At 46.1% G+C, this 24,242-nt stretch overlaps 1 protein-coding gene across 3 annotated transcripts in view; it reads left to right on the top strand.

Annotated features, from left to right (window-relative positions):
- Positions 1 to 24,242, top strand: part of ARIH2 (ariadne RBR E3 ubiquitin protein ligase 2) — a 1,499,383-nt gene that overhangs the window by 675,110 nt on the left and 800,031 nt on the right. For all 3 annotated transcript variants that reach the window (XM_044078755.1, XM_044078752.1, XM_044078753.1), the window contains exon 8: positions 5,321 to 5,438. In XM_044078755.1, coding sequence (XP_043934690.1) covers positions 5,321 to 5,438 — 118 coding nt within the window. The remainder of the gene's footprint in view (positions 1 to 5,320; positions 5,439 to 24,242) is intronic.

Genomic DNA, 24,242 nt, shown 5'->3' with positions numbered 1-24,242 from the left:
AAGACCTTATTACTTTAATCAGGGGAAGCCAGCCTTCCCCCTCTAAGAGACCTAGGACTGAGTTTGTTTATGATATTTCTGACCAGGATTCTGAATTTTCTGTTTCCTCTGATGACCAGGATTTAGCCTTATCCACCTATGAGGATTCTGATGCTGAGGACTCCATTCCCTCTGCTTCCCCTCCAGAGGGTTTCTCTTTTGGTGAAACCTTGCATATTCTCAGGGAGCATTTTCGTTGGGAAAGTCAGGATTTCTCTGATTTTAAGAGGCTTAGGGAATTCTTACTCCTGCCCCAGCACAGGCCTTTAGCTATACCTCCTGTACTAGACATTGTTGATGATGCCTTTTTGGAATCTAGCTTGGCCCCTGACTCTCTTACCTCCTGCTCCCAGAAAACCTGATAGATATTACAGGGTCCCAGACTTTCACAAGTTCCTTTTTAAAAATTCTACTGTGGATCCTGAGACCATTTCACAGGGACCCAGGGGCATTAAAGCTACTACTGCCAAAAATCCTACCCCCTCTGATAGAGACTCCAGGGCACTGGATAGATGGGGTAAGAAGGTATACACTTCTGCAACTTTGTCCATTAGGGCCATAGACTGCCAGTTTCATATGTTAAAGTATCAGCAGCATATTATTGGATTGCTTAAACAGAAAATTATGTTGATTCCTGATTGTGCTGAAAATAAGGATTTGCAGGATTTACTGCATTCAGCTGAACAAGTTGGAAAACACACTTTGCAATGTGGTTTTGATTCACTAGAGGCATCTTGCAGGGCTGCTGTAAGTGGGTCTGTACTTAGAAGGCATGCTTGGCTTAAGGAACACTCCTTGCCAGATCATGTTAAAGCGAAATTACTGGATGCTCACTTAAACCAGGACTGCCTGTTTGGCAACAAGGCAGAAGACGTTCTTAAAAAGATGGAGGAAAAAGCTAAATCTATACAAATTGTTAAAGATTTTTTTTACAAATACAACCTCCAAGGTTTAGTAGGCATTGGCCTTCCAAGAATTGGTCCTTTCCTGCCTCTTCCAGACCTTGTCAGTCCAAACCCAGATCCAGCAGAGCTCCCAGGCTTCAGTCCCAGGGTACGCACAGGACTAAGCAGTTGGGGGCCTCCACTTCCACATCTGGGAGTAATAAAACTCCTCCCTATGGTAAACAGTCTCAATGACTTCTTTTTAAAAGTCCCAAGCACTTCTCAACTGACTGCCCCTTTGGGGGGAAAGATTGCTCTTCATGCAAAGAACTGGGAAGGACAAATGAGTTTTAATAATAGTGTCCCAGGTATACAGATTTCACTTCCACACGTTACAAAACACCAAGTGGGTGGCCAGCTCTACACCCAAATCAGTGGGCAGAGGCCCAAAAGCAAGTACTTTCTCTCTTAGGCATGGGAGCTATTCAATTGGTACCAGAAGAGGAAAAGGGATAAGGTTTCTACTCAAGACTTTTCCTGGTACCCAGAAAGGACAATTCATGGCATCCTATCCTGGATCTGTCTACTCTAAACAACCTTTTGGTGATCCCAAAATTCAAGATGCTAACTCTTCACCAGTTGCTCCCTATGCTAGGCAAAGACGCCTGGTTGGCAACACTAGATTTAAAGGAAGCATACCTGTACATCCCAATCAGAGAATCTTGCAGAAGATGCGTACACTTCAAAGCAGGCTACACGCATTATCAGTTCTCTGCACTGCCCTTTGGCTTATCTACTATGCCCAGGGTATTCACAAAGTGCCTAGCTACAGTTATTGCATTTTGCAGGCAAAGAAATATTCAAATTTACCCATACCTGGACGATTGTCTAATTCAGGCAGAAAGCCAGGACATACTTTTGAATCATCTGGCCTTTGTACAAAGGGTGCTAACTTGTCTGGGGTATACCATAAACGAGATGAAGTCACACCTGGTACCCTGTCAACCAATTGTATTCCTGGGAGCAAGCTTGAATACAACTTCCCAGATGGCTTTCCTCATGCCAAAGAAACAAATTCATTTGACAACCTACTTCAAACAAGTGGCCACAAAAACCCTGCTATCTGCAAGGCAGATACTACAAGCATTAGGGTTCATGGCCTCCTGCATTCTTCTAATTCCATATGCAAGACTGCATATGAGGAAACTACAGTGGTATCTAAAAAGCCTGTGGAGTCAACATTCTCAGGATCTAGAAGCAATGATTCCTGTCATACCTTGCCTACGCCTAGAGTTCCTTTGGTGGGCAGAGGCCTGCCACCAAAACAAGGGACTGCCATTCACACTACCCCCTGCCGTCCAAACCCTAACAGACTCATCAGACTATGCATGGGGGCTCACCTGGCAGGGAAGTGCATTTAGGGCAAATGGAACTCAAGTCAAATGTACCTGCATATCAGTCAAAAAGAAATGTTAGCTGTACAGAATGCTCGGACAGCCTTCAAGGACCACATTCTTCTAGGAGAATTAATGATAAAGACCAACAACACCACCACTGTTATGTGACACACAAACCAGCAGAGGGGTGCGCATTCTTACCCCCTCTGCAGACTAGCCATGGCATTGTGGAACACAGCCCTGAGCTACCAATTGCATCTACAAGCACAATTCCTGCCAGGAAAACTAAACACACTGGCAGATGAACGAATCAGAAATCTCATGGACCCCCACAAGTAGAAACTAGAACCAAGGATTTTCTACATGTTGACAAGCAAATGGGGGAGCCCAGATATAGACCTGTTTGACTCCCCCAGAGCTATCAGTTGGACAAATTTTGCACAAGGACTCCCCACAAATAAGCTTGGAAAGTCGATGCTTTTCCTATCAGTTTATGCCTTTCCTCCTCTACCTCTGCTCTCCAAAGTACTACTAAAGATCAAACAAGACAAACCAAGGACAATTTTGATTGCACCAGACTGGCCATGCCAACACTGGTAACCCCCTCTTGCGCAGTGTGTCACTGTTGGCCCCATGGCACCTGCCTCAGACTCCTACCCTATTGTCTCAGCAGGAGAACCAAATTCTGCACCCTCAACTTCACACACTGAACCTAGCAGCCTGGCTAATTACCTAATCTCCTCTTTACCATCCCTCAGTAAAACCAGTGATGGATATCATTTTAGAGGCAAGGAGGCCAAGTACTAGAAAATCTTATGCTAAAAAATGGAAAAGATTCTGTGCCTGGAACCAGTCTCAAGGGATGAGCTCAGCAGTGCCCAATTTACCTCAGATTTTGCAATTTTGCAATACTTAACTGAGATGCTTCACAAGGGCCTGTCTTTCTCCTCCATCAAAATTCACACCTCAGCTATTTCAGCTCATTATAACACAGAACCTCCCCTCTTCTCTCATCCACTGCTCAAAGCAGTACCTCAGAGGGGCCAAAAATTTATGACCACCCAGGAGAGCTCCAACTCCAGCTTGGGACCTTAACTTTGTCTTGGAGAAACTCATTCTTCCTCCTTTCGAGCCAGCTACTTCTGCAGACTTAAAATTCCTTTCTTGGGAAAACAGCTTTTCTTTTAGCAATCACTACGGCAAGAAGGGTATCTGAATTACAGGCCCTTATGGCAGTGGAGCCTTTCATCATCTTTCATGCAGACAGGGTGTCCCTCAGGACCAGTCCCTCCTTCATGCCCAAGGTGGTATCCAGTGTGGCCCTTAATCAGTCCATTCATTTGCTATCCTTCTTTCCTAATCCACAGAACACAGGGGAACGGATACTGCACTCCTTAGATGTGCTCAGACAACTTCGATTCTACTTGGACAGGACCAAACCTCAAAGGAAATGTGAACTGCTGGTAGCATTTGCTGCAGGGACAGAGGGGAAGGCTATTTCAAAGCAAACCATTTCCAGATGGATAGGCCATTGCATTCAGTTCTGCTACAAGCATCATGGAAAACCTATCCCACAGGGAATCAGACCCCACTCAACCAGTGCTGCATCTACCTCTACAGCCTTTCTCATAAGCGTCCCTACCAGGGACATCCTAGATGCTGCTACCTGGAGTTCTGTACATACTTTCACCAAGCATTACCATCTGCCAAATTTCTCCAAATCCAGAGCTGGCTTTGCCAGTGCAGTCTTGCAGGGCCTTATAGCTGGTCCTAATGCTATCGAAATTCCTCCTCCCATCCTTAGCTTTGGGAATTTACCCAAATGTGATGAATGCAACAGTGAAACACGAAGAACATAGTACAGTTGTGTACACTTACCATAAATGTAGGTGTTCAAGTGTATTCACTGTTGCAGTCCTGGTTACCTTCCCTCCAGCCCCCTTACTTCTTTTGGCTAAACCTTTACTCTCCTTTACTGTGCTCTAAAGCTTTTTGGTGTATTTGCTTTTTTGTTGGGGGCATATCCTTGTTTATCTATAGATTTAATTGCTCCCCAGTAGGGGGGGCACCTGACATCTGGGGCAAGAAAAACTGATGCAATGGTGTCGGCTGCATGTTTTATACCCCCTGATGACCTGACGTCACGGAAGAAGGGGACAGCAACCAATGCAGGACCCAAGACTTCGTTCATCAGGCCGACTGAGGGCTACTGCAAGCAGATAACCCAAATGTGATGACTGCAACAGTGAATACACTTGAACATTTACATTTATGGTAAGTTTACACAACTGTACTTTACCCTCTTTCCAGCCCCCTTACGTCTCTTGGCTCTACCTTTCCTTCTTGTTTGGTATATTTATTTCTTCTGGTGTATTTGCTTTTTGCTGGGGGTGTACCATACCATAGAATTGCTTCCTATTGTGGGGGCACCTGACATCTAGGGCAAGAAAAACTGATGTAATGGTATCTGCTGTATGTTTTATACCCCTGACATTATGGAAGAAGAGACAGCATCTGATGCAGAAATCCTAAGACTCTTGTATTCAGGCTGGCTGAGGGCTACCTGTAGGCAGATAACCCAAATGTGATGACTGCAGCAGTAAATACACTCGAAACATCTACATTTATGGTAAGTGTACACAACAGTACCTTTGCAGTAGATCCCTCATCCTTTTTGGAATGCTGTTTGCAAGCAGCATCTCAAGCCCTTTTTCTACTGTATTCATTGTGGACTCTAGTAATCCTTTGCATTGTTGAAAGTAGCTGTTGGAGAACCATGGTAGTCCATCTTTTCCATCATCAGAATTTTAAGTTTTTACTTAGCCTTCCATTGTTTGCAAGTGTTAAATGAAAATGGTCTATATTTATATTTAAGAACCATACTTGCATAAATTGGAAAATGTTTTAGAATGGAGTACAAGATGTGTGCTATGTAGGTGTTTGGAGTCTCTGTAGCAGTCAATGAAGTTTAATATTTTCTTATGCCTTTTGTCTTTCTAGTTTTAAATGTCGTCAGATGTACCATGCACCAACAGACTGTGCTACAATAAAGAAATGGCTAACAAAATGTGCTGATGATTCTGAAACAGCAAACTACATCAGTGCACACACTAAAGATGTAAGAATATGCAGTAATGCTAGGTAAAATCCTTTGGGTGAGGGTGTCATTTATACATGTGCTTTCTTGGTATGTTCCCAATGCAGTACAATTCTTATGTATAGGGTGTAAAGGTTTATTGCTAATGTGCTAGCCATGTAATGTTGCATGTCATGTGGTACACTTAAATTCTCCACTAGAATCTCAGACCAGTTTGAATGTACATCTCTAAGCAACTACTATTTACCAACCAAGCAGAACACTGTGTTTAGAAATGGAGAAGTGTTTGCAAGGGTAGAAGAGACTTGCCCGAAGGACTGAAGAAATCTATTGGTTTTTCAAAGTTGCTTTGTTTTCAACAGAAGTAAAAATTTTCTTCCTGTTGACTGGTTTCATCCCAGAAACATAGAAAACATGCTGCACCACTACCAGTCCCCAGATCTCGTTTTGCCGCCCCCCCGCGAAGGCATTCTCGAGCTGGCTAGCTGGGCTGAGTAGCTTTTACTACTTTCTTTCTGTTTTTTTTGTCACAAAAGCTGTTTGGATTGTGAAGTTTGTTGTGTGATTGTTGGGTTTTTTGTTTTCCCCATCAGGGCCTTCCCAGGCCGGTCAACAACCTTTGAAAACCTTTCAGGTCTCAGTCTACAGTAGTTGTTCCTTCCATTCATTTAAAGCTAGTGTTTGTGTTAAACTTAACTAACTTAGATTTTCAGCTTAATCTATAGTTGTTTAATTTGAATTCCTGTTGAATTCCTGTCAAAGAATTCAAAGGCCCCCCTTTCAAAATGTTAGAAAAAAAAAATTAAAAAATGTGTTTGGATGTCTATGTCATGTGTATATTGTTTATATTGTCACAGTGTTTAAGGGTCAAGCGCCTGGCAGGAGTCGTCTCAGGTCATCTTTTTTCTCAAGGAAAAATTCCTGGGTCTTTGGCAGTCCCCTGTCCCGTACAGCGGAGCCCGGGCCTGAGGTTACCCCCCCAGGGGTCCTTCCTCCTGAGGGTTCTGTTCTTTGTCTTCAGAGAAGGAACCCCAAGATAAGCAGAGAGAGAGGAAACGTGGACTCCCGGGATGGACACTGACATACATGATATGGGAGATGCGGAGGGTAGTCCTGGAGGATGATGTCTCATTTGCAGACATAGAGATCTCATCATCATCAGTGACTGGATATCAAAAACCCCCCTCTGCTGGAATCAGTGCTCCTCAAGGGAATCAGGCTCAGCCAAGGCCTGCCTCCTGGGTGTCCGCCCGCTTGACGAGCTTCTGGGGACGAGTAGCTTGAGGGGTGGGACGAATACCGTCAGAACATCCAGATCTAGGCCGTCCAACCAAATTTGCTCCCCTCCGAGGAAGGCCTTACCAAAGGCGTGCTATAGCATAGATGGGGGTGGGGCATCTGCTACACAACAGGGCGTGGGGCTTGCTCAGACGTGTCCACCATCCTCTAATAGAGGTCTAAGGAGATAGGGGATGCAGGCACCGCACCCTGACTTCGGCACCCTGGGTCTCTGAATTGCTTGGCACATTTACCAGGCTTCAGGGATATGTCAAGGGGGGCATCAGATTCCTCTCGGGTAACCTACCTGAGCCTTCCAGTGGAGCAGCTCTCAGTTGGCTCTTATCCTGGCGCCAAACTATAACTTTCGTGAATGAGGCTTTCCTCCTATCTTTGCGGAAAGAGCCGGGCAGGCTCAGGGCGTGGCTCGCGTGGCTCTAAACTGCAAGAGCTGGCCCGCTTGTGTCAGTTGGAGGCCTTCAAGTCTTCCGCCGCCCGATGGGTCCTTCCATGGGGCCTCATTGTTTTGGAGCTGGGCCCAAAGTGACCCGAGGAAGCGAAATCTGTGAGGGGCGGCTTATCTGCACGGCAGAACACGCTCCCACTTCGGCCAAAGGAGGCCCAAGGGAAGGAAAATGAAAATGTTTTTCTCCCAAATTCTGGAGTTCCCGTCCAAAGGCAGGCGCTCTTCAGCCTTCAAGAACAGCGCGCCCGTTTTTGAAGAGGGAGGCATGGTGACAGCAGGACGAGGGAACACACAGTCTGGGCCCATCTGCCTCTGCGACATGGCCTCTCCCCCGGGTGTGCTGCTCCGGGCAGAAGGGGTGTCGTTCCTCCCCTAAAAAGCTGGACCCCAATCCTCCGGCACCAAAAAAGCCTGGGAATCTTTCCTCAGTTGCTGCCGGTCATTCATCAAGGTTACACCATACACCGACCCACCCACCAGTCAAAGGTCCGTCAAGAGCTCCAGACCCACCAAGACCCACCACAGCAGCTAGAGGCTTTAATCATGCTAGAAAGGGTCATCAACTGCCAGCCCACAGACCAGATCGGATCAGAAATTACCCAGGTTCTTTTTGAAGCAAAAAGACAGGATCCTGAGACCAACGACCAGTCAGCTTAGACCAAATTCTCCCGAATGTCTGAACAGAAGGTAATGGTCCGCATTACAAGAGGCGCCTAAGGGTGTATTTGTGTTGTTCAGGATGTGCTCACAGGCCTCAGGACAATATTATCACATTCCATTACATTAGTGCTCACTTCCCTAGTCAGTCAGCCATCCAAGAGGTGTTCACCGCTTTGGTTTGTGCTCTGCCCATGGTCCTGAAGTCTTGTTTGGCAATGTCACCAAGTGTCCTGCAGTCTTGGCTTTCCAGGGGTCTGTCTTGCTGCCCTCTCAGACACAAGTTTATAGGAGAGAGATAGAGATCAAGATTGATGCGCTTCTTTTCTTCCTGCCGAAAAAAGGAGGAGACTTTACAGGGGCCAAGTTCAAGCTCTGATCTCGAGATCCAAAGCCCACAGGTCTGGTCCTCAATGTCTGCTTAGGCTCAATGTCTGCCACGTTCTTTAGTTCCTCTAGCAAGATTACACAGGATTCTTCAGTGGGATCTTCCCTCATCAATCATCATGGATTACGGACAATATGCAAAGGGACCTTCGCTGGTGGCTTCAGACATCCACCCAACTTGGAAAAAAAACCTGTTCTCCCCCCCGGTCCGACAGATGGACCAGATCGTACCCCTTTGCAGAGGCTATGAGTGTGGTGGGGGGGGGCAGCTACCCAACGCTTTTTTGTAGCGACCCCCACATCGAAAAAAAGTCAAATGTATTGGCGGCAAAACAAAGCTCTCTTGCAAAACGTTCATTAAGGTGCGGAGTCTGTTAAGACCACCAGTTTTTCATCATTTGGTACTTGCGCATTAACATCCCCCTTTTGAACTGCTACATGCATCTCGCCTACATTCCTATACCCCACCCTAGAGACTTCGCCTTTTTGGCATAGCGTGTCGGAGTCGAGCCGAGGGATCGGAACCCATCATTCAGAATGTAGGCTAGATAGTTTCCTTCCACTGCCCTTCTTGGCTTCTATAGTCCTTTTATGTTAAGTAATGGAAGGATATCATTGTGGATCTCAAAAACAGTCACATTAGCAGTCTGCAAGTCACTAGACTGGCTGGTTTTAGTTTGTGAAGGGAAGAGCCTGTTTGCTAAACCTTGCTGACCTGCTTGAAAATATTACTGCTGCATTGGATGAGGGCATGTCTATGCACACAGTGTGCCTAGACCTGATCAGGGTTTTTATACTGGTCCACAATTGGGCATTATAGATAGGTTAACCCAATTAAATATTAACCCTCATGTAATCCACTGAGTAACAAACTGCCTTATAGACAGAACCCACCAAATTAAGACTTTGGTACACGCTATCTTTAGACGTGTTACTGGTGGTGTTCTCAAGGGCCGTGTACCAGGGCCACTCCTATTTTGGCATTTACTTCTCTAATATCAAAGTATAAGTCTAGGGGCTATGGCTGACCAGTGTTGCAGATGATTGCAAATTTGAAGCGGTCATCTACTCTCCAAAAGACTCCTGGTTCCTATTGGAAGGAGTAACACATAGAAACAAAAGATGCCAGGATCGTTGTCTAAAACTAAATATTAAAGTGCAGTAGTGTGCGTTGGTGCACTTGCCATGCAAGTGGCATGCCCCTCAGAGGCACTTAATAGGACTCCAGCCACCATATTGCGATATTGCATGAGAGTCAGGTGAACTTGATTGTAGGATTTGTAAAGGTTTTTTTTCTAGGTCCATAGATGTTGCCATCATCTGTACTCCTCCTTTATTAGGCCCATGTTAGAGTATTAGTAGTAGACTGAACTCGTGACTCAACTTGAAAGATCCCAACATTGTCCTTCTATTCCTATGTTGCAGTTTTCCACATATGGGTTTACTCCTCTTGCTTTGCGAACGTCCGGCCAGTATACAAAAATTTTCAGTCCCTGTATGGTGTGTGGGATGTCTGATGCGGCTTAAGGAACATGGGCCATAAAATTGACATCTGCATGCACCAGCCCTCAGAACTTCTCATTCGCCAGTAGAATGCCAGGTGTTCATGCCTTCATGACTGTTGGATTTGAGAAATCAGTTAAGTTCCCCATTGGGGAACCTTTCAGTCCTTTTCTTTCTTTCATTGCTTGTTCATGTCATCTAAGAAAGGGCAAGTGTAAGTGCGGCCGTCAAGTTCCTCACAAGGGTGCCCACGATCAGTGTCTTTTTTGTTTATGACGGTCGCATGATTACAAGGCCTGCTCCATTTGTCAGGCGTTTGCGCCAAAAACTTTGCGCAGCCATCTGCATGTGCTTAACCTGTATTTAGAAAATCAGGGGTTAAAACAAGTAGCTTTAGGGATGGAGGGTTCATTTTACGTACCAACTTAACCACCAAAAATGAAAGCCAGGACTATACAGCCTACCACTACTGCTGAGCCTCTTGCGTCCGACCCTTAGCTTGTGGCCGACGTTGGCCTGGTAGAGGAGTCCGGGTCCGCTGCCTTAGATATAGCAGGTACCTCCACAGAAGGCTCACAATCCCTTGTGGAGGGCACATCCATGGAAGTTTTTCCAGTGTCCGTTTCTGATGCCAGGGGGGAACTAGCGTTTTCAGTAGGTCCATCGGATCCCTCTGGTTTCATATAGTCTCCAGATTCCAGGCCTTCCTCCCTTCAGACACCTGCAAGGCCTCTAAAAAAGAAGGAAAAAGGAAGCACCCTTTTACTCCTACTGAAAGTATGCCTGACTGGAGGCTTTCAGCCAAAGTCTGTTTAATGCCTTCATGGCCTTATGTTCTACCTCTGCAGGGACTGCTAACATTCCACCTCCACTTGTGTTAGGCCTCAAACTTCAGTCCCTACCATGAGGGAAGAGGAAGGCCTCTCTGATTTTTCATCTGAAGAATCACTTTCATACACTTCCCGGCTTTCTTCTCCCTTGGGGTATGGTTCCCCAGAGGAAGAATCTGTTGACCTTGACTCCCCAGCTGATGATATGACCTTTGGGGAAACCATTTCCAAGATGAAAGTTCATTTCAAGTGGGAATCCTCTGAAATTACTGAGGTTCAAAAAAAGGTACTATGACTTCATTCTAATGGCTTCCCCAAGCCCGTCTGCTCTTTCTCCAATTCTGCCTGCCTTCCTGGATGCCTTCTCCTCAGCATTCTTAAATCCTTATTCTCAAACACCTGCTCCACACAGACCTGATAGACTTTTTATAAAGTTCCTGATACTGCCAAGTATCTCCTTAAGTGCCCACCAGCAGATCCTGCCCACCATCTCCATCTCTACAGATAAGGCTTCTAATCTTTTACCCACCACCACTATCCTTCCTGCTGACAAAGACAGCAAAACCATGGAGCATCTGGGTAAGAAAATGTACATGTCTGCTATGTTGTCCTTCAGGGCTATTAACTACCAGACACACATGGCTAAATATGCATTATCCCTCCTGGAGAAAGCCTCCAATGAATTGGCTTTTACACCAGATTGTGCTACCAAAGTGTCACTATCTTCACTTCTGGCTCTTACCTCCCAGGTTACCAGTCACTCGATAAAGTGCAGTTATGCTGCTTAAGCCTCAGCCAGATCAGTAGGATCAGCATCTGCCTTAAGAAGGTATTCCTGGGTACCCCTACAGCATCTAGGTCAAAGCTCATTGATACCCCCTGGACAGACAACACAGCCTAGTTTGGTGCAAAAGTAGTTGATTTGTTGAAATCACTTCAGTAAAAGGGGAAAGAAATGCAGGATTTGAAATACCTGCTAGTCTTCCCCATACCAAAATTTCAAAGGAACTACTCAGCTAAAACACAGTTCATTAAAAAACATTTTTGCCCTGCTGCTCCCTCAAGGTCTAGAAAGCCTACCAGGAAGCAACCCCTTCCAGCTAGAGCTTCACCTTCCTCTAACCAGAGGCCGCCCTTTCAAGACAGGCCAGGTAGCATCTTACTACCTGCCAACCTTACTACCTCCCCCTGCTCCCTCTCTGCCTCTGTCAGTCCCTCTCTCTCACTGCTTCCCTGTGTGGACATCCATCACATCAGACAAATGGGTCCTTTCAGTCCTTCAAAATAGTTATTTCATGACCTGGCTAATGCCCCCGAAATGAAAGGGCATCCTGCACCCCCCAACACAACAGATGCACCTCTTACAGCCTGTGTTGCAAACACTGCTGGCTCAAGGCACCATTGAACCAGTGCCTCCCAATTTAAAAGGAAGAAGTTTCTACTCCCAAGATTTTCCTTGTTCCTAGAAAAGATGGACCGTGGAGACCAGTTCTAGATCTCTCCCTTCTCAACCTATTCCTAAAGGTTCCAGCCTTCAGGATGTTGACCTTAACACCCCTTTCCCCTCTTCTGCTCCCACAGGGGTTCATAGCCACTTTAGATGTAAAGGATGCTCATCTTCACATCCCCATAAAGCAAACTTTCAGGAAGTACCCGAAGTTCTTGGTGGGCCCTTCTCACTTTCATTTCTCTGTGCCTTGCCCTTTGGGCTTTCCACTGCACCCAGGGTTTTCACCAATTGCTTGGCTCCAATGGTTGCAGGGAATCCAGATATTCCCTTTTCTGGATGACCTGCTGATATAGGCAGGCAGTAAGTCCCTCCTGCTACATATGTGCCTTGTGGTGTCCCTCCTACAGTCTCCGGGATTCCAGATAAATTACCCAAAATCCCACCTGGAACCCACACAAGACATTGTCTTCCTAGGGTGCAGAATTCACACAGACTTCATGAAAGCCTACCTTCCCCTCCAGAAGGTGGAAAATTTGATAGAACACCTGCTTCTGGCCCTACAGTCAACAGAATTGACAGCAAGGCAAAACCTCAGGCTCCTGGGCTACATGGCAGCCACTGTCGCCATGTCACCATTAGCAAGACTGCATATGAGAAAGTTACAATAGTACATTTGGTCAGTCTGGACCCAACACTCCCATCCTATGGAGTACAGGGTTCCCATCCTACCATGCCTCAAACTGGAAGTCCAGTGGTGGTTGGCATAAGTGACCCTCATTCCAGGTCTTCCTCTCCAACCCCCCCCCCACACACACACACACACACAGGTCATGCAAACAGATGCCTCAGACTTGGGGTGGGGAGCAACTCTGGGCCATGAAAAAGTGCAGGGTCTGTGGCCAGAGCCACACAAAGAAGAACACATCAGTTTTCAAGAGATGAGGGCAATTCTTCTGAACCTTCGTGCCTTTCAACCCTTCCTACAGCAAGGTCCACTAAAGATTTTCACAGACAACACCACAGATGTCCTTCAAGGATGCATCTGCAGTCCTAACAAATGGGTTGTCCTGTCGTCAGGCAGCCCTTCGGTCGGCCGGATTCCAAAGTCTGGGTCTGGCTTCGGCTGGTGTCGCTCTTCACCCGACGTCATAGCTGCAGTTATTCAGGTATAAAGGCATCAGCCGACGCCATTTTCCTCAGTCTTTCTTGCCGCGTGGCGCCCGAAGCAGAAGCTGTTCGCAAGTGCCGGTCGGTCAGATCCAGAGATTACTACTACCAAATACTACTTCGAAGACTTCTAAAAAGCTAAGTACCCCGTTGGGGACTCTTTCTTGCCTCAGCCGATGTCAGAGAAAGTTAATAATTGTTTATCCTGTGGGAAACAAATACCTCATAAGGATTTCCACTCCTACTGTATACATTGCTTAGGCCCAGACCACGACGTAGCAGCTTGTTTAGCCTGCTCTTCTTTTAACCGACGGACGCTCAGACGTCGGTCGGAGTTTGCTGAACAAATTTTCGGCTCTGATTTTGCCTACATTATGCCGTCGGACCCTCCGACAGCGCAAATTTCGAAAAAACGAAAAGAAAAGGACCGACACTCGCGGTCCGCGGTTTCGGGCGAAACCACGATTAAGCAAACCGCGAGTGTCTCGGTTTCGGCCGAAACCGATCTAGCGGTTCTTTCTCCAGCTGAAACCATGCCTTCTACCGAGGCCTCTTCTGGCCTGGTAGAATCTGCTTCTGAAAATCAGCCTTCTGTGGCGGTTTCCCAGGATTTATCAGACACAATTCCACTGGATATTTCCACCCCTGCACGTGGAGCTGCTAGGCCTCCTGCAGCCATGTCTATTAAGGCCTTTGCCAGGGCCAAAGCAGCCAAAGCTTCAAAATCTGTGCCTGCCAAACCACCCCCACACAGGCCCAGCACTAGCTCTCATATGTTATCTTTGGCTGAGGATTTAATTTCTTTAATTCGTGGTTCCCAGCCCCATCCAGACAGGTCCTCTCTCCCCCCTCCAGAAAAGAGGCCTAGAGCAGAACCCCCTGAACCGGTAACCTCTGATGGTTCCTCTGATGAATCAGAACATTCAGAACTTCCTGAGGCTCCTTATTCTCCTTACGAAGACTCTGATGCTGAAGAGTCCATTCCTTCAGCCTCTCCGCCTGAGGAATTTTCCTTTGGGGAAACATTGCATGCTATCAGGGAACAATTCCAGTGGCAGGGCCAGGATTTTTCAGACTCCAGACAAAGGCTTAGAACCTTTCTACATTTGCCACAACATAGGCCTTTGGCTATACCTCCAGTTCTTACTGTTGTAGATGATGCATTTAATGATGCTTGCTCAGCTCCTGATTCTTTACCTCCGGCTCCTGCTAAGCCCGATAGGTTCTACAGGGTCCCGGACACTCACCATCATTTATACAAGGCTCCCTTGGCAGATCCAGAGACCATCGCTCAGGGCCCTAAAGCTGTAGCTACTACTTCTACTAGAAACCCCCTCCCCTCTGAAAGGGAATCCAGATCCTTAGAGAGATGGGGTAAAAAAGTTTACACTTCTGCAACCTTGTCAGCTAGGGCTTTGAACTGCCAGTTTCATATGATTCAATATCAAGAGTTTATGCTTGACCAGTTAACTAAAAAGCTTTCCTCTGAAGAATCTTTAGATAAGAAATATGTTCAGGAAATGGTACATAACATACAGCAGGTTAGTAACCATTCTTTAAAATGTGGCTATGATGCACTGGAGGCTTCCTTTAGATCAGCCATGACTGGCACAGTTATCAGGAGACATGCATGGTTGAAAGAACAAGCATTACCAGACCATGTCAAATCAAAGCTCTTGGATGCACCCATGGACAAGGTCAATTTATTTGGTTCCCCTGCTCAACAGGTGCTAAAAAAGATGGAAGAGAAGGCAAAATCTGTACAAACGGTGAAAGATATTTTGCAGGTTCAACCTCCAAGGTTTAGCAGGAACTGGCCCTCCAAAAACTGGTCCTTTCCAGACTCCTCTAAGGCCCAGAGAGGCAGGAATAGGCGTTCAAGAGGCAGAAACCAATCCAGAGGTGCCTACAGGGGCCGCCAATGGCAAGGTAACAACCAACGAGGTACAGACGCAGCCACCACCACAACAACAACTCAATCACAGTGACTTGGCAGTGGCACCGCCTACCAGGGAACAACTAGAAGCACCTTTAGGCGGAAAACTAACATTATTCTCAAAAAACTGGCACTGCATAACAAGAGAAAAATGGATTTTACAAACTATAGACCAATGTTACAGGTTCCATTTCCATACTCTACCAGGGAAGAGAGGAATGCCAAACCTACCACCTTCTCAAAGGACAGAAGCTCTAAAACAAATATCTCAGTTATTAAGAATGAGAGCTGTGGAAAAGGTACCACCTAAGGAGCGAGGAAAAGGTTTTTACTCCAGACTCTTCCTGGTACCAAGAAAAGAAAACAAATGGAGACCCATTCTAGACCTGTCCGCTTTAAACACATTCCTTATTGTTCCGAAATTCAAAATGCTGACCCTACAGCAGCTTCTTCCCATGCTGGGCAAGGAGTCTTGGCTGGTAACTCTAGATCTCAAGGAGGCATACCTGCACGTCCCCATAAGACCAATTTGCAGAAGATACCTCAGATTTCTTGCAGGATCAGAGCATTATCAATTTTCAGCATTGCCTTTTGGCTTATCTACTGCGCCCAGAGTGTTCACGAAATGCCTGGCCTCAGTAATTGCTCATTGCAGGCTTCAGGGAATCCAAATTTATCCATACCTGGACGACTGCCTGATACAAGCGGACAACAAAAGCAAACTAGCAGAAGACTTACAAAGAGTCATTTACCTGCTGCAAGCCTTGGGATATTCAGTCAATATAAAAAAGTCAAGGTTGACTCCATCCCAAAGAATAACCTTTCTGGGTGCAGAGCTGGACACATCAAAACAAATGGCATTCCTAACTGCAGAAAAGAAAGAACTACCACCTCTCTACTTCTTGGCATTAACAAAGCAGAACCACCTAACTGCAAGAAAAGTACTGCAAGCTCTAGGATTCATGGCATCCTGCATAATCCTGGTCCCTCATGCCAGGCTGCATATGAGAAAGCTATAGTGGTACCTAAGGAATTTGTGGTCCCAGCACAAGCACAGTCTAGAAGCCAAAATTCCAATAATCCCATGCCTGAAACAAGAGTTCCTGTGGTGGGCTCATGCCTGTCAATCAAACCCAGGATTACCCTTCTGCAACAGCCAACCAAGCCAAACCATCACGACAGATGCCTCAGACCTCGGTTGGGGAGCACACATGCAGGGCAAGTGCATACAAGGCTTATGGACTCAAGAACAGCTGCGCCTACACATAAATCTAAAGGAAATGCTGGCAGTAAAATTGGCAATCCAGTCATTCATACCATTTCTCCAAGAAGGCCAGCTGATGATAAGGAGAGACAACACCACAGTTATGTGGTACATCAACAAACAGGGGGGCACCCATTCATATCCTCTATGCCGGCTGGCACTGGACCTATGGGATGTGGCCCTGACCTACAACATTCAGTTACAAGCAATCTTTGTACCAGGAAAAGAAAACATTCTAGCAGACATATTAAGCAGAACAACCACAGATGCCCACGAATGGATGCTTCATCCAGACATCTTCAAAGCCATCACAAAGAAATGGGGATTACCACAAATAGACTTGTTTGCATCTCCGGTCAATCACCAGCTAAAGAAATTCTGCACGAGGACGTGCCACCCACTTGCTTGGAAGGTGGACTCCCTTTCTTTCAGTTGGAAAAGCCTGACAGCATACGCTTTCCCACCACTTCCTTTGATACACAAGGTGCTTCTGAAGATCAGAGAGGACCGTCCCAGGATCATTCTGATAGCTCCAGACTGGCCAAGACAACATTGGTACCCATTGCTGAGGAGCATGTCTCGGGAACAAATATGGACATTACCCCTGAGCCCATTACTGTTAACACAGAACAATTACAGCATACTGCATCCAAACCTGAAAACTCTGCAGCTAACCGCCTGGAACATTACATGGCAGCAATTAACCCAAACTTATCCCAAAGGGTTAAAGACATAATCCTGGAGGCACGCAGACCTTCAACAAGAAAGAATTATGCTGCAAAATGGAAAAGATATTTCAGTTGGAGTACTGCAAAGGGAGAAGATGTGACTCTAGTAAACATGGCCAACATCCTGGAGTACTTGGCAGAGCTCTTCCACACAGGCCTGTCCTACTCTTCCATCAAGATACATGCATCAGCTATTTCAGCACAGTATAGCTTGGATCCTCCTGTCTTCTCTCATCCCCTGCTCAGGCAATTTCTGAGAGGAATTAAAAATGTGAAACCTCCCAGGAAACCACCAGTGCCAGCATGGGACTTGAACTTTGTGCTAGAGAAATTAACACTTCCTCCCTTCGAACCAGCAGCGACAGCAGAAGTACAATACTTATCATGGAAGACTGCTTTTCTACTGGCAATAACTTCAGCTAGAAGGGTCTCTGAACTGCAGGCACTAATGGCAGTACAACCCTTCCTGATCTTCCATCAAGATACAGTGTCTATGAGAACAAATCCTACATTTATGCCTAAGGTGGTATCCAGAGTGTCATTAAACCAGGCTATTCACCTACCCACATTCTTCCCAAACCCACAGAACAGGGGAGAAAGGCTTTTACATACCTTGGATGTACACAGGCAGTTGCGCTACTACCTGGACAGGACTAAGTCCAATAGAAAAACTGACCAGCTACTGGTAGCATATGCCACAGGAAAGGAAGGAAAACCAATTTCAAAACACACAATTTCCAAATGGATAGGAAATTGCATCAGATTTTGTTACTCCTACCATGGAAAGAAAACTCCAGAAAACATCAAGCCTCACTCCACAAGAGCTACAGCCACTACCACAGCTTTTTTATGAGGGGTGGCTACCAAGGACATTATAGAGGCTGCTACTTGGACCTCCGTGCATACATTTGCCAAGCATTACAATTTGCCTTTATACTCTAGATCCCGAGCAGGTTTTGCCACTGCTGTTTTGCAAGGGATCCTAGCTACACCATAATCACTACTCTTCCTCCTCCCCTTGTTTTGCTATGGTATTCTACCCATTTGTTAGGACTGCAGATGCATCCTTGAAGGACATAGTACAGTTTTGTACCTACCATAAATGTAGATGTCCGAGAGGAATGCATCTGCAGTCAGGATTACCCACCCTCCTTCCCCTCTGAGGTACTCCTAGGGTATTTGCCAGCCTTCAGCTAGCTTGGGGGGGATCTATTATGGTGTATTTGTTTGTATATATGTACATACATGCTTATTTTTATGTTTACTTTCTATTATTTGGAATCATTGGCATTTATCCAAATTTAGCCTTCCAGGAGGGCACCTGGCATCTGGGGCAAGAAACACTGAGGAAAATGGCGTCGGCTGATGCCTTTATACCCGAATAACTGCAGCTATGACGTCGCGTGAAGAGCGACACCAGCCGAAGCCAGACCCAGACTTTGGAATCCGTCCGACCGAAGGGCTGCCTGATGACAGGACAACCCATTTGTTAGGACTGCAGATGCATTCCTCTCGGACATCTACATTTATGGTAGGTACAAAACTGTACTTTTTGTACCTACCATAAATGTAGATGTCCGATAGGAATGCATCTGCAGTCAGGATTACCCACCCGCCTTCCCCTCTGTGGTACTCCTAGGGTATTTGCCATCTTTCAGCTAGCTTGGGGGGGATCTATTATGGTGTATTTGTTTGTATATATGTACATACATGCTTATTTTATGTGTTTGCTGCTCTCTACTATTTGGAAACATTGGCATTTATCCAAATTTAGCCATCCAAGAGGGCACCTGGCATCTGGGGCAAGAAACACTGAGGAAAATGGCGTCGGCTGATGCCTTTATACCCGAATAACTGCAGCTATGACGTCGGGTGAAGTGCGACACCAGCCGAAGCCAGACCCAGACTTTGGAATCCGGCCGACCGAAGGGCTGCCTGACGACAGGACAACCCATTTGTTAGGACTGCAGATGCATTCCTATCAGACATCTACATTTATGGTAGGTACAAAACTGTACTTTGCAGACATTGTACATTTGGGTTATCTGCTTGCAGTAGCCCTCAGTCAGCCTGATTAACAAAGTCTTGGGTCCTGCGTCTGTTGCTGTCCCTTCTTCCATGACGTCAGGTCATCAGGGGTATAAAACATGCAGCCGACACCATTACATCAGTCTTTCTTGCTGTGTGGTTCCCGAAGCAGAAGCAGTTTGCAAGTGCCGGTCGGCCGACTCCTGAAATTTTTGTTTTCAAGTTTCAGAACCGAAGTCTTCAACTAAAGCTAAGCACCCCGTTGGGGAAACTTTTTCTTGCTCCTTACCGATGTCAGTAAAAGTTAATAATTGCATTACTTGAGGAAAGCAAATATCTCATAAAGATTTTCATCCGTGCTGTATTCCTTGCCTAGGCCCTGACCACAATGTACCTTGCTGTCAGTTTTGTGCTTTATTTAATAAGCGCACTATCCGTCATCTGTATATTTTTGCCTCTGAATATTTTGGTTCTCTGTTTAATTATCCAGAAATGTCGTTGGTTAGTCATCCGACTACCGGGATTTTGAAAAAATGCAAAGATAGACAGCGACAGGCCGCCGAGGTCCAAAACTGCCGACAACACATCTAAGCCAGTCACCAGTTAGCCCTGTACTTAGTGAGCCGCTTTTGCAGCCCATGATACCCGCCACTACAGATTCGCAGGCCTCTACTGAGACCCATTCGGAGTATGACGCGAGATGCTTCAACTATGGAACCCTTGGATATCTCTACCTTGGATGGGTCCGGAGCCCCTGTGCAGGCACTGGCTTCTGAGGGTGTATTCAGGCCTACAGACTTGAATATTAAACCGACGCCTCCTTCTTCATTTAGGCCTTAATTTCGAACCATGCCTAAAAAACCAACGCCCAGGCTGCATGCTCAGGCCTCTTTGCCTAAAAAAACAAATGATAAGAATGGCTGAAGATCTTATAACCCTAATCAGGGGAAGCCAACCTCCCCCTTCTAAGAGACTTAGGACTGAAGTTGTTTATGAATCTTCTGACCAGGATTCTGATTTTTCTGATTATCTGGATTTGCCCTTATCTACTTATGAGGATTCTGATGCAGAGGACTCTATTCCTTCTGCTTCCCCTCCAGAGGATTTTTCTTTTGGTGAAACCTTGCATACTCTAAAGGGAGCATTTCCACTGGGAAAGCCAGGATTTTTCTTATTCAAAAAAGAGGCGTAGGGATTTCTTACTCCTGGCTCAGCATAGGCCTTTAGCTATTCCTCCTGCAATAGATATCGTTGATGATGCAACATGTTATTGGATTGTTTAAACAGAAAATGATGTTGATTCGTGACTGTGTGGAAAATAAAGAATTATAGAATTTAATGCATTCTGCTGAACAGGTTGGAAAACAAACTTTGCACTGTGGATGTGATTCATTAGAGGCCTCTTGCAGGGATGTTGTTACTGGGTCTGTGCTCAGAAGACATGCTTGGCTTAAGGAGCAATCTTTGCCTGATCATTTTAAAGATAAGTTTGTGGATGCTCCCTTAAATCAGGGCTGCCTGTTTGGCAACAAGGCTGAGGAAGTTCTTAAAAAGATGGAAGATAAAGCTAAATCTATGCAAACTGGTAAAGATTTCTTAAAAGTTCAGCCTCCTAGATTTAGTCGCCACTGGCCCTCTAAGAATTGGTCCTTTCCAGCGCCCCTTCCAAGTCTTCTCAAGCCAAACCCAGACTCAGCAGAAACCCCAGGTTTCAGTCCCAGGAGGCACACAAGACTAAGCAGTGGGGGGATGTCCTTCAAGGATGCATCTGCAGTCCTTACAAATGGGTTGTCCTGTCGTCAGGCAGCCCTTCAGTCGGCCGGATTCCAAAGTCTGGGTCTGGCTTCGGCTGGTGTCGCACTTCACCCGACGTCATAGCTGCAGTTATTCGGGTATAAAGGCATCAGCCGACGCCATTTTCCCCAGTCTTTCTTGCCCCGTGGCGCCCGAAGCAGAAGCTGTTCGCAAGTGCCGGTCGGTCAGATCCAGAGATTACTACTACCGAATACTACTTCGAAGACTTCTAAAAAGCTAAGTACCCCGTTGGGGACTCTTTCTTGCCTCAGCCGATGTCAGAGAAAGTTAATAATTGTTTATCCTGTGGGAAACAAATACCTCATAAAGATTTCCACTCCTACTGTATACATTGCTTAGGCCCAGACCACGACGTAGCAGCTTGTTTAGCCTGCTCTTCTTTTAACCGACGGACGCTCAGACGTCGGTCGGAGTTTGCTGAACAAATTTTCGGCTCTGATTTTGCCTACATTATGCCGTCGGACCCTCCGACAGCACAAATTTCCAAAAAACGAAAAGAAAAGGACCGACACTCGCAGTCCGTGGTCTCGGCCGAAACCGCGATTAAGCAAACCGCGAGTGTCTCGGTTTCGGCCGAAACCGAGCAAGCGGTTCTTTCTCCAGCTGAAACCATGCCTTCTACCGAGGCCTCTTCTAACCTGGTAGAATCTGCTTCTGAAAATCAGCCTTCTGTGGCGGTTTCCCAGGATTTATCAGACACAATTCCCCTGGATATTTCCACCCCTGCACGTGGAGCTGCTAGGCCTCCTGCAGCCTTGTCTATTAAGGCCTTTGCCAGGGCCAAAGCAGCCAAAGCTTCAAAATCTGTGCCTGCCAAACCACCCCCACACAGGCCCAGCACTAGCTCTCATATGTTATCTTTGGCTGAGGATTTAATTTCTTTAATTCGTGGTTCCCAGCCCCATCCAGACAGGTCCTCTCTCCCTCCTCCAGAAAAGAGACCTAGAGCAGAACCCCCTGAACCAGTATCCTCGGATGGTTCTTCTGATGAATCAGAACATTCAGAACTTCCTGAGGCTCCTTATTCTCCTTACGAAGACTCTGATGCTGAAGAGTCCATTCCTTCAGCCTCTCCACCTGAGGAATTTTCCTTTGGGGAAACATTGCATGCTATGAGCGAACAATTCCAGTGGCAGGGCCAAGATTTTTCAGACTCCAGAAAAAGGCTTAGAACCTTTCTACATTTGCCACAACATAGGCCTTTGGCTATACCTCCAGTTCTTTCTGTTGTAGATGATGCATTTAATGATGCTTGCACTGCTCCTGATTCTTTACCTCCGGCTCCTGCTAAGCCTGATAGGTTCTACAGGGTCCCGGACACTCACCATCATTTATACAAGGCTCCCTTGGCAGATCCAGAGACCATCGCTCAGGGCCCTAAAGCTGTAGCTGCTACTTCTACTAGAAACCCCTCCCTCTGAAAGGGAATCCAGGTCCTTAGAGATGGGGTAAAAGTTTACACTTCTGCTACCTTGTCAGCTAGGGCTTTGAACTGCCAATTTCATATGATTCAATATCAAGAGTTTATGCTTGACCAGTTAACTAAAAAGCTTTCCTATGAAGAATCTTTAGATAAGAAATATGTTCAGGAAATGGTACATAACATACAGCAGGTTAGTAACCATTCTTTAAAATGTGGCTATGATGCACTGGAGGCTTCCTTTAGATCAGCCATGACTGGCACAGTTATCAGGAGACATGCATGGTTGAAAGAACAAGCATTACCAGACCATGTCAAATCAAAGCTCTTGGATGCACCCATGGACAAGGTCAATTTATTTGGTTCCCCTGCTCAACAGGTGCTAAAAAAGATGGAAGAGAAGGCAAAATCTGTACAAACGGTGAAAGATTTTTTGCAGGTTCAACCTCCAAGGTTTAGCAGGAACTGGCCCTCCTAAAATTGGTCCTTTCCAGACTCCTCTAAGGCCCAGAGAGGCAGGAATAGGCGTTCAAGAGGCAGAAACCAATCCAGAGGTGCCTACAGGGGACGCCAATGGCAAGGTAACAACCAACGAGGCACAGACGCAGCCACCACCACTACAACAACTCAATCACAGTGACTTGACAGTGGCACCGCCTACCAGGGAACAACTAGAAGCACCTTTAGGCGGAAAACTAACATTATTCTCAAAAAACTGGCACTGCATAACAAGGGAAAAATGGATTTTACAAACTATAGACCAAGGTTACAGGTTCCATTTCCATACTCTACCAGGGAAGAGAGGAATGCCAAACCTACCACCTTCTCAAAGGACAGAAGCTCTAAAACAAATATCTCAGCTATTAAGAGTGAGAGCTGTGGAAAGGGTACCACCTATGGAGCAAGGAAAGGGATTTTACTCCAGACTCTTCCTGGTACCAAGAAAAGAAAACAAATGGAGACCCATTCTAGACCTGTCCGCTTTAAACACATTCCTTATTGTTCCAAAATTCAAAATGCTGACCCTACAGCAGCTTCTTCCCATGCTGGGCAAGGAGTCTTGGCTGGTAACTCTAGATCTCAAGGAGGCATACCTGCACGTCCCCATAAGACCATTTTGCAGAAGATACCTCAAATTTCTTGCAGGATCAGAGCATTATCAATTTTCAGCATTGCCCTTTGGCTTATCTACTGCGCCCAGAGTGTTCACGAAATGCCTGGCATCAGTAATTGCTCATTGCAGGCTTCAGGGAATCCAAATTTATCCATACCTGGACGACTGCCTGATACAAGCGGACAACAAAAGCAAACTAGCAGAAGACTTACAAAGAGTCATTTACCTACTGCAAGCCTTGGGATATACAGTCAATGTAAAAAAGTCAAGGCTGACTCCATCCCAAAGAATAACCTTTCTGGGTGCAGAGCTGGACACATCAAAGCAAATGGCATTCCTAACTGCAGAAAAGAAAGAACAACTACCTCTCTACTTCTTGGCATTAACAAAGCAGAACCACCTAACTGCAAGAAAAGTACTGCAAGCTTTAGGCTTCATGGCATCCTGCATAATCCTGGTCCCTCATGCCAGGTTGTATATGAGAAAGCTACAGTGGTACCTAAGGAATTTGTGGTCCCAGCACAAGCACAGCCTAGAAACCAAAATTCCAATAATCCCATGCCTGAAACAAGAGTTCCTATGGTGGGCTCATGCCTGTCAATCAAACCCAGGATTACCCTTCTGCAACAGCCAACCAAGCCAAACCATCACGACAGATGCCTCAGACCTCGGTTGGGGAGCACACATGCAGGGCAAGTGCATACAAGGCTTATGGACTCAAGAACAGCTGCGCCTACACATAAATCTAAAGGAAATGCTGGCAGTAAAATTGGCAATCCAGT

Source organism: Protopterus annectens, chromosome 7.part1, assembly GCF_019279795.1.
Source record: "Protopterus annectens isolate FY-2018-M chromosome 7.part1, PAN1.0, whole genome shotgun sequence".
In the NCBI taxonomy this organism is placed as follows: Eukaryota; Metazoa; Chordata; order Ceratodontiformes; family Protopteridae; genus Protopterus; species Protopterus annectens.
Note: the sequence above shows the minus strand (reverse complement) of the source record. Positions and strands in the feature narration are given on the sequence as shown.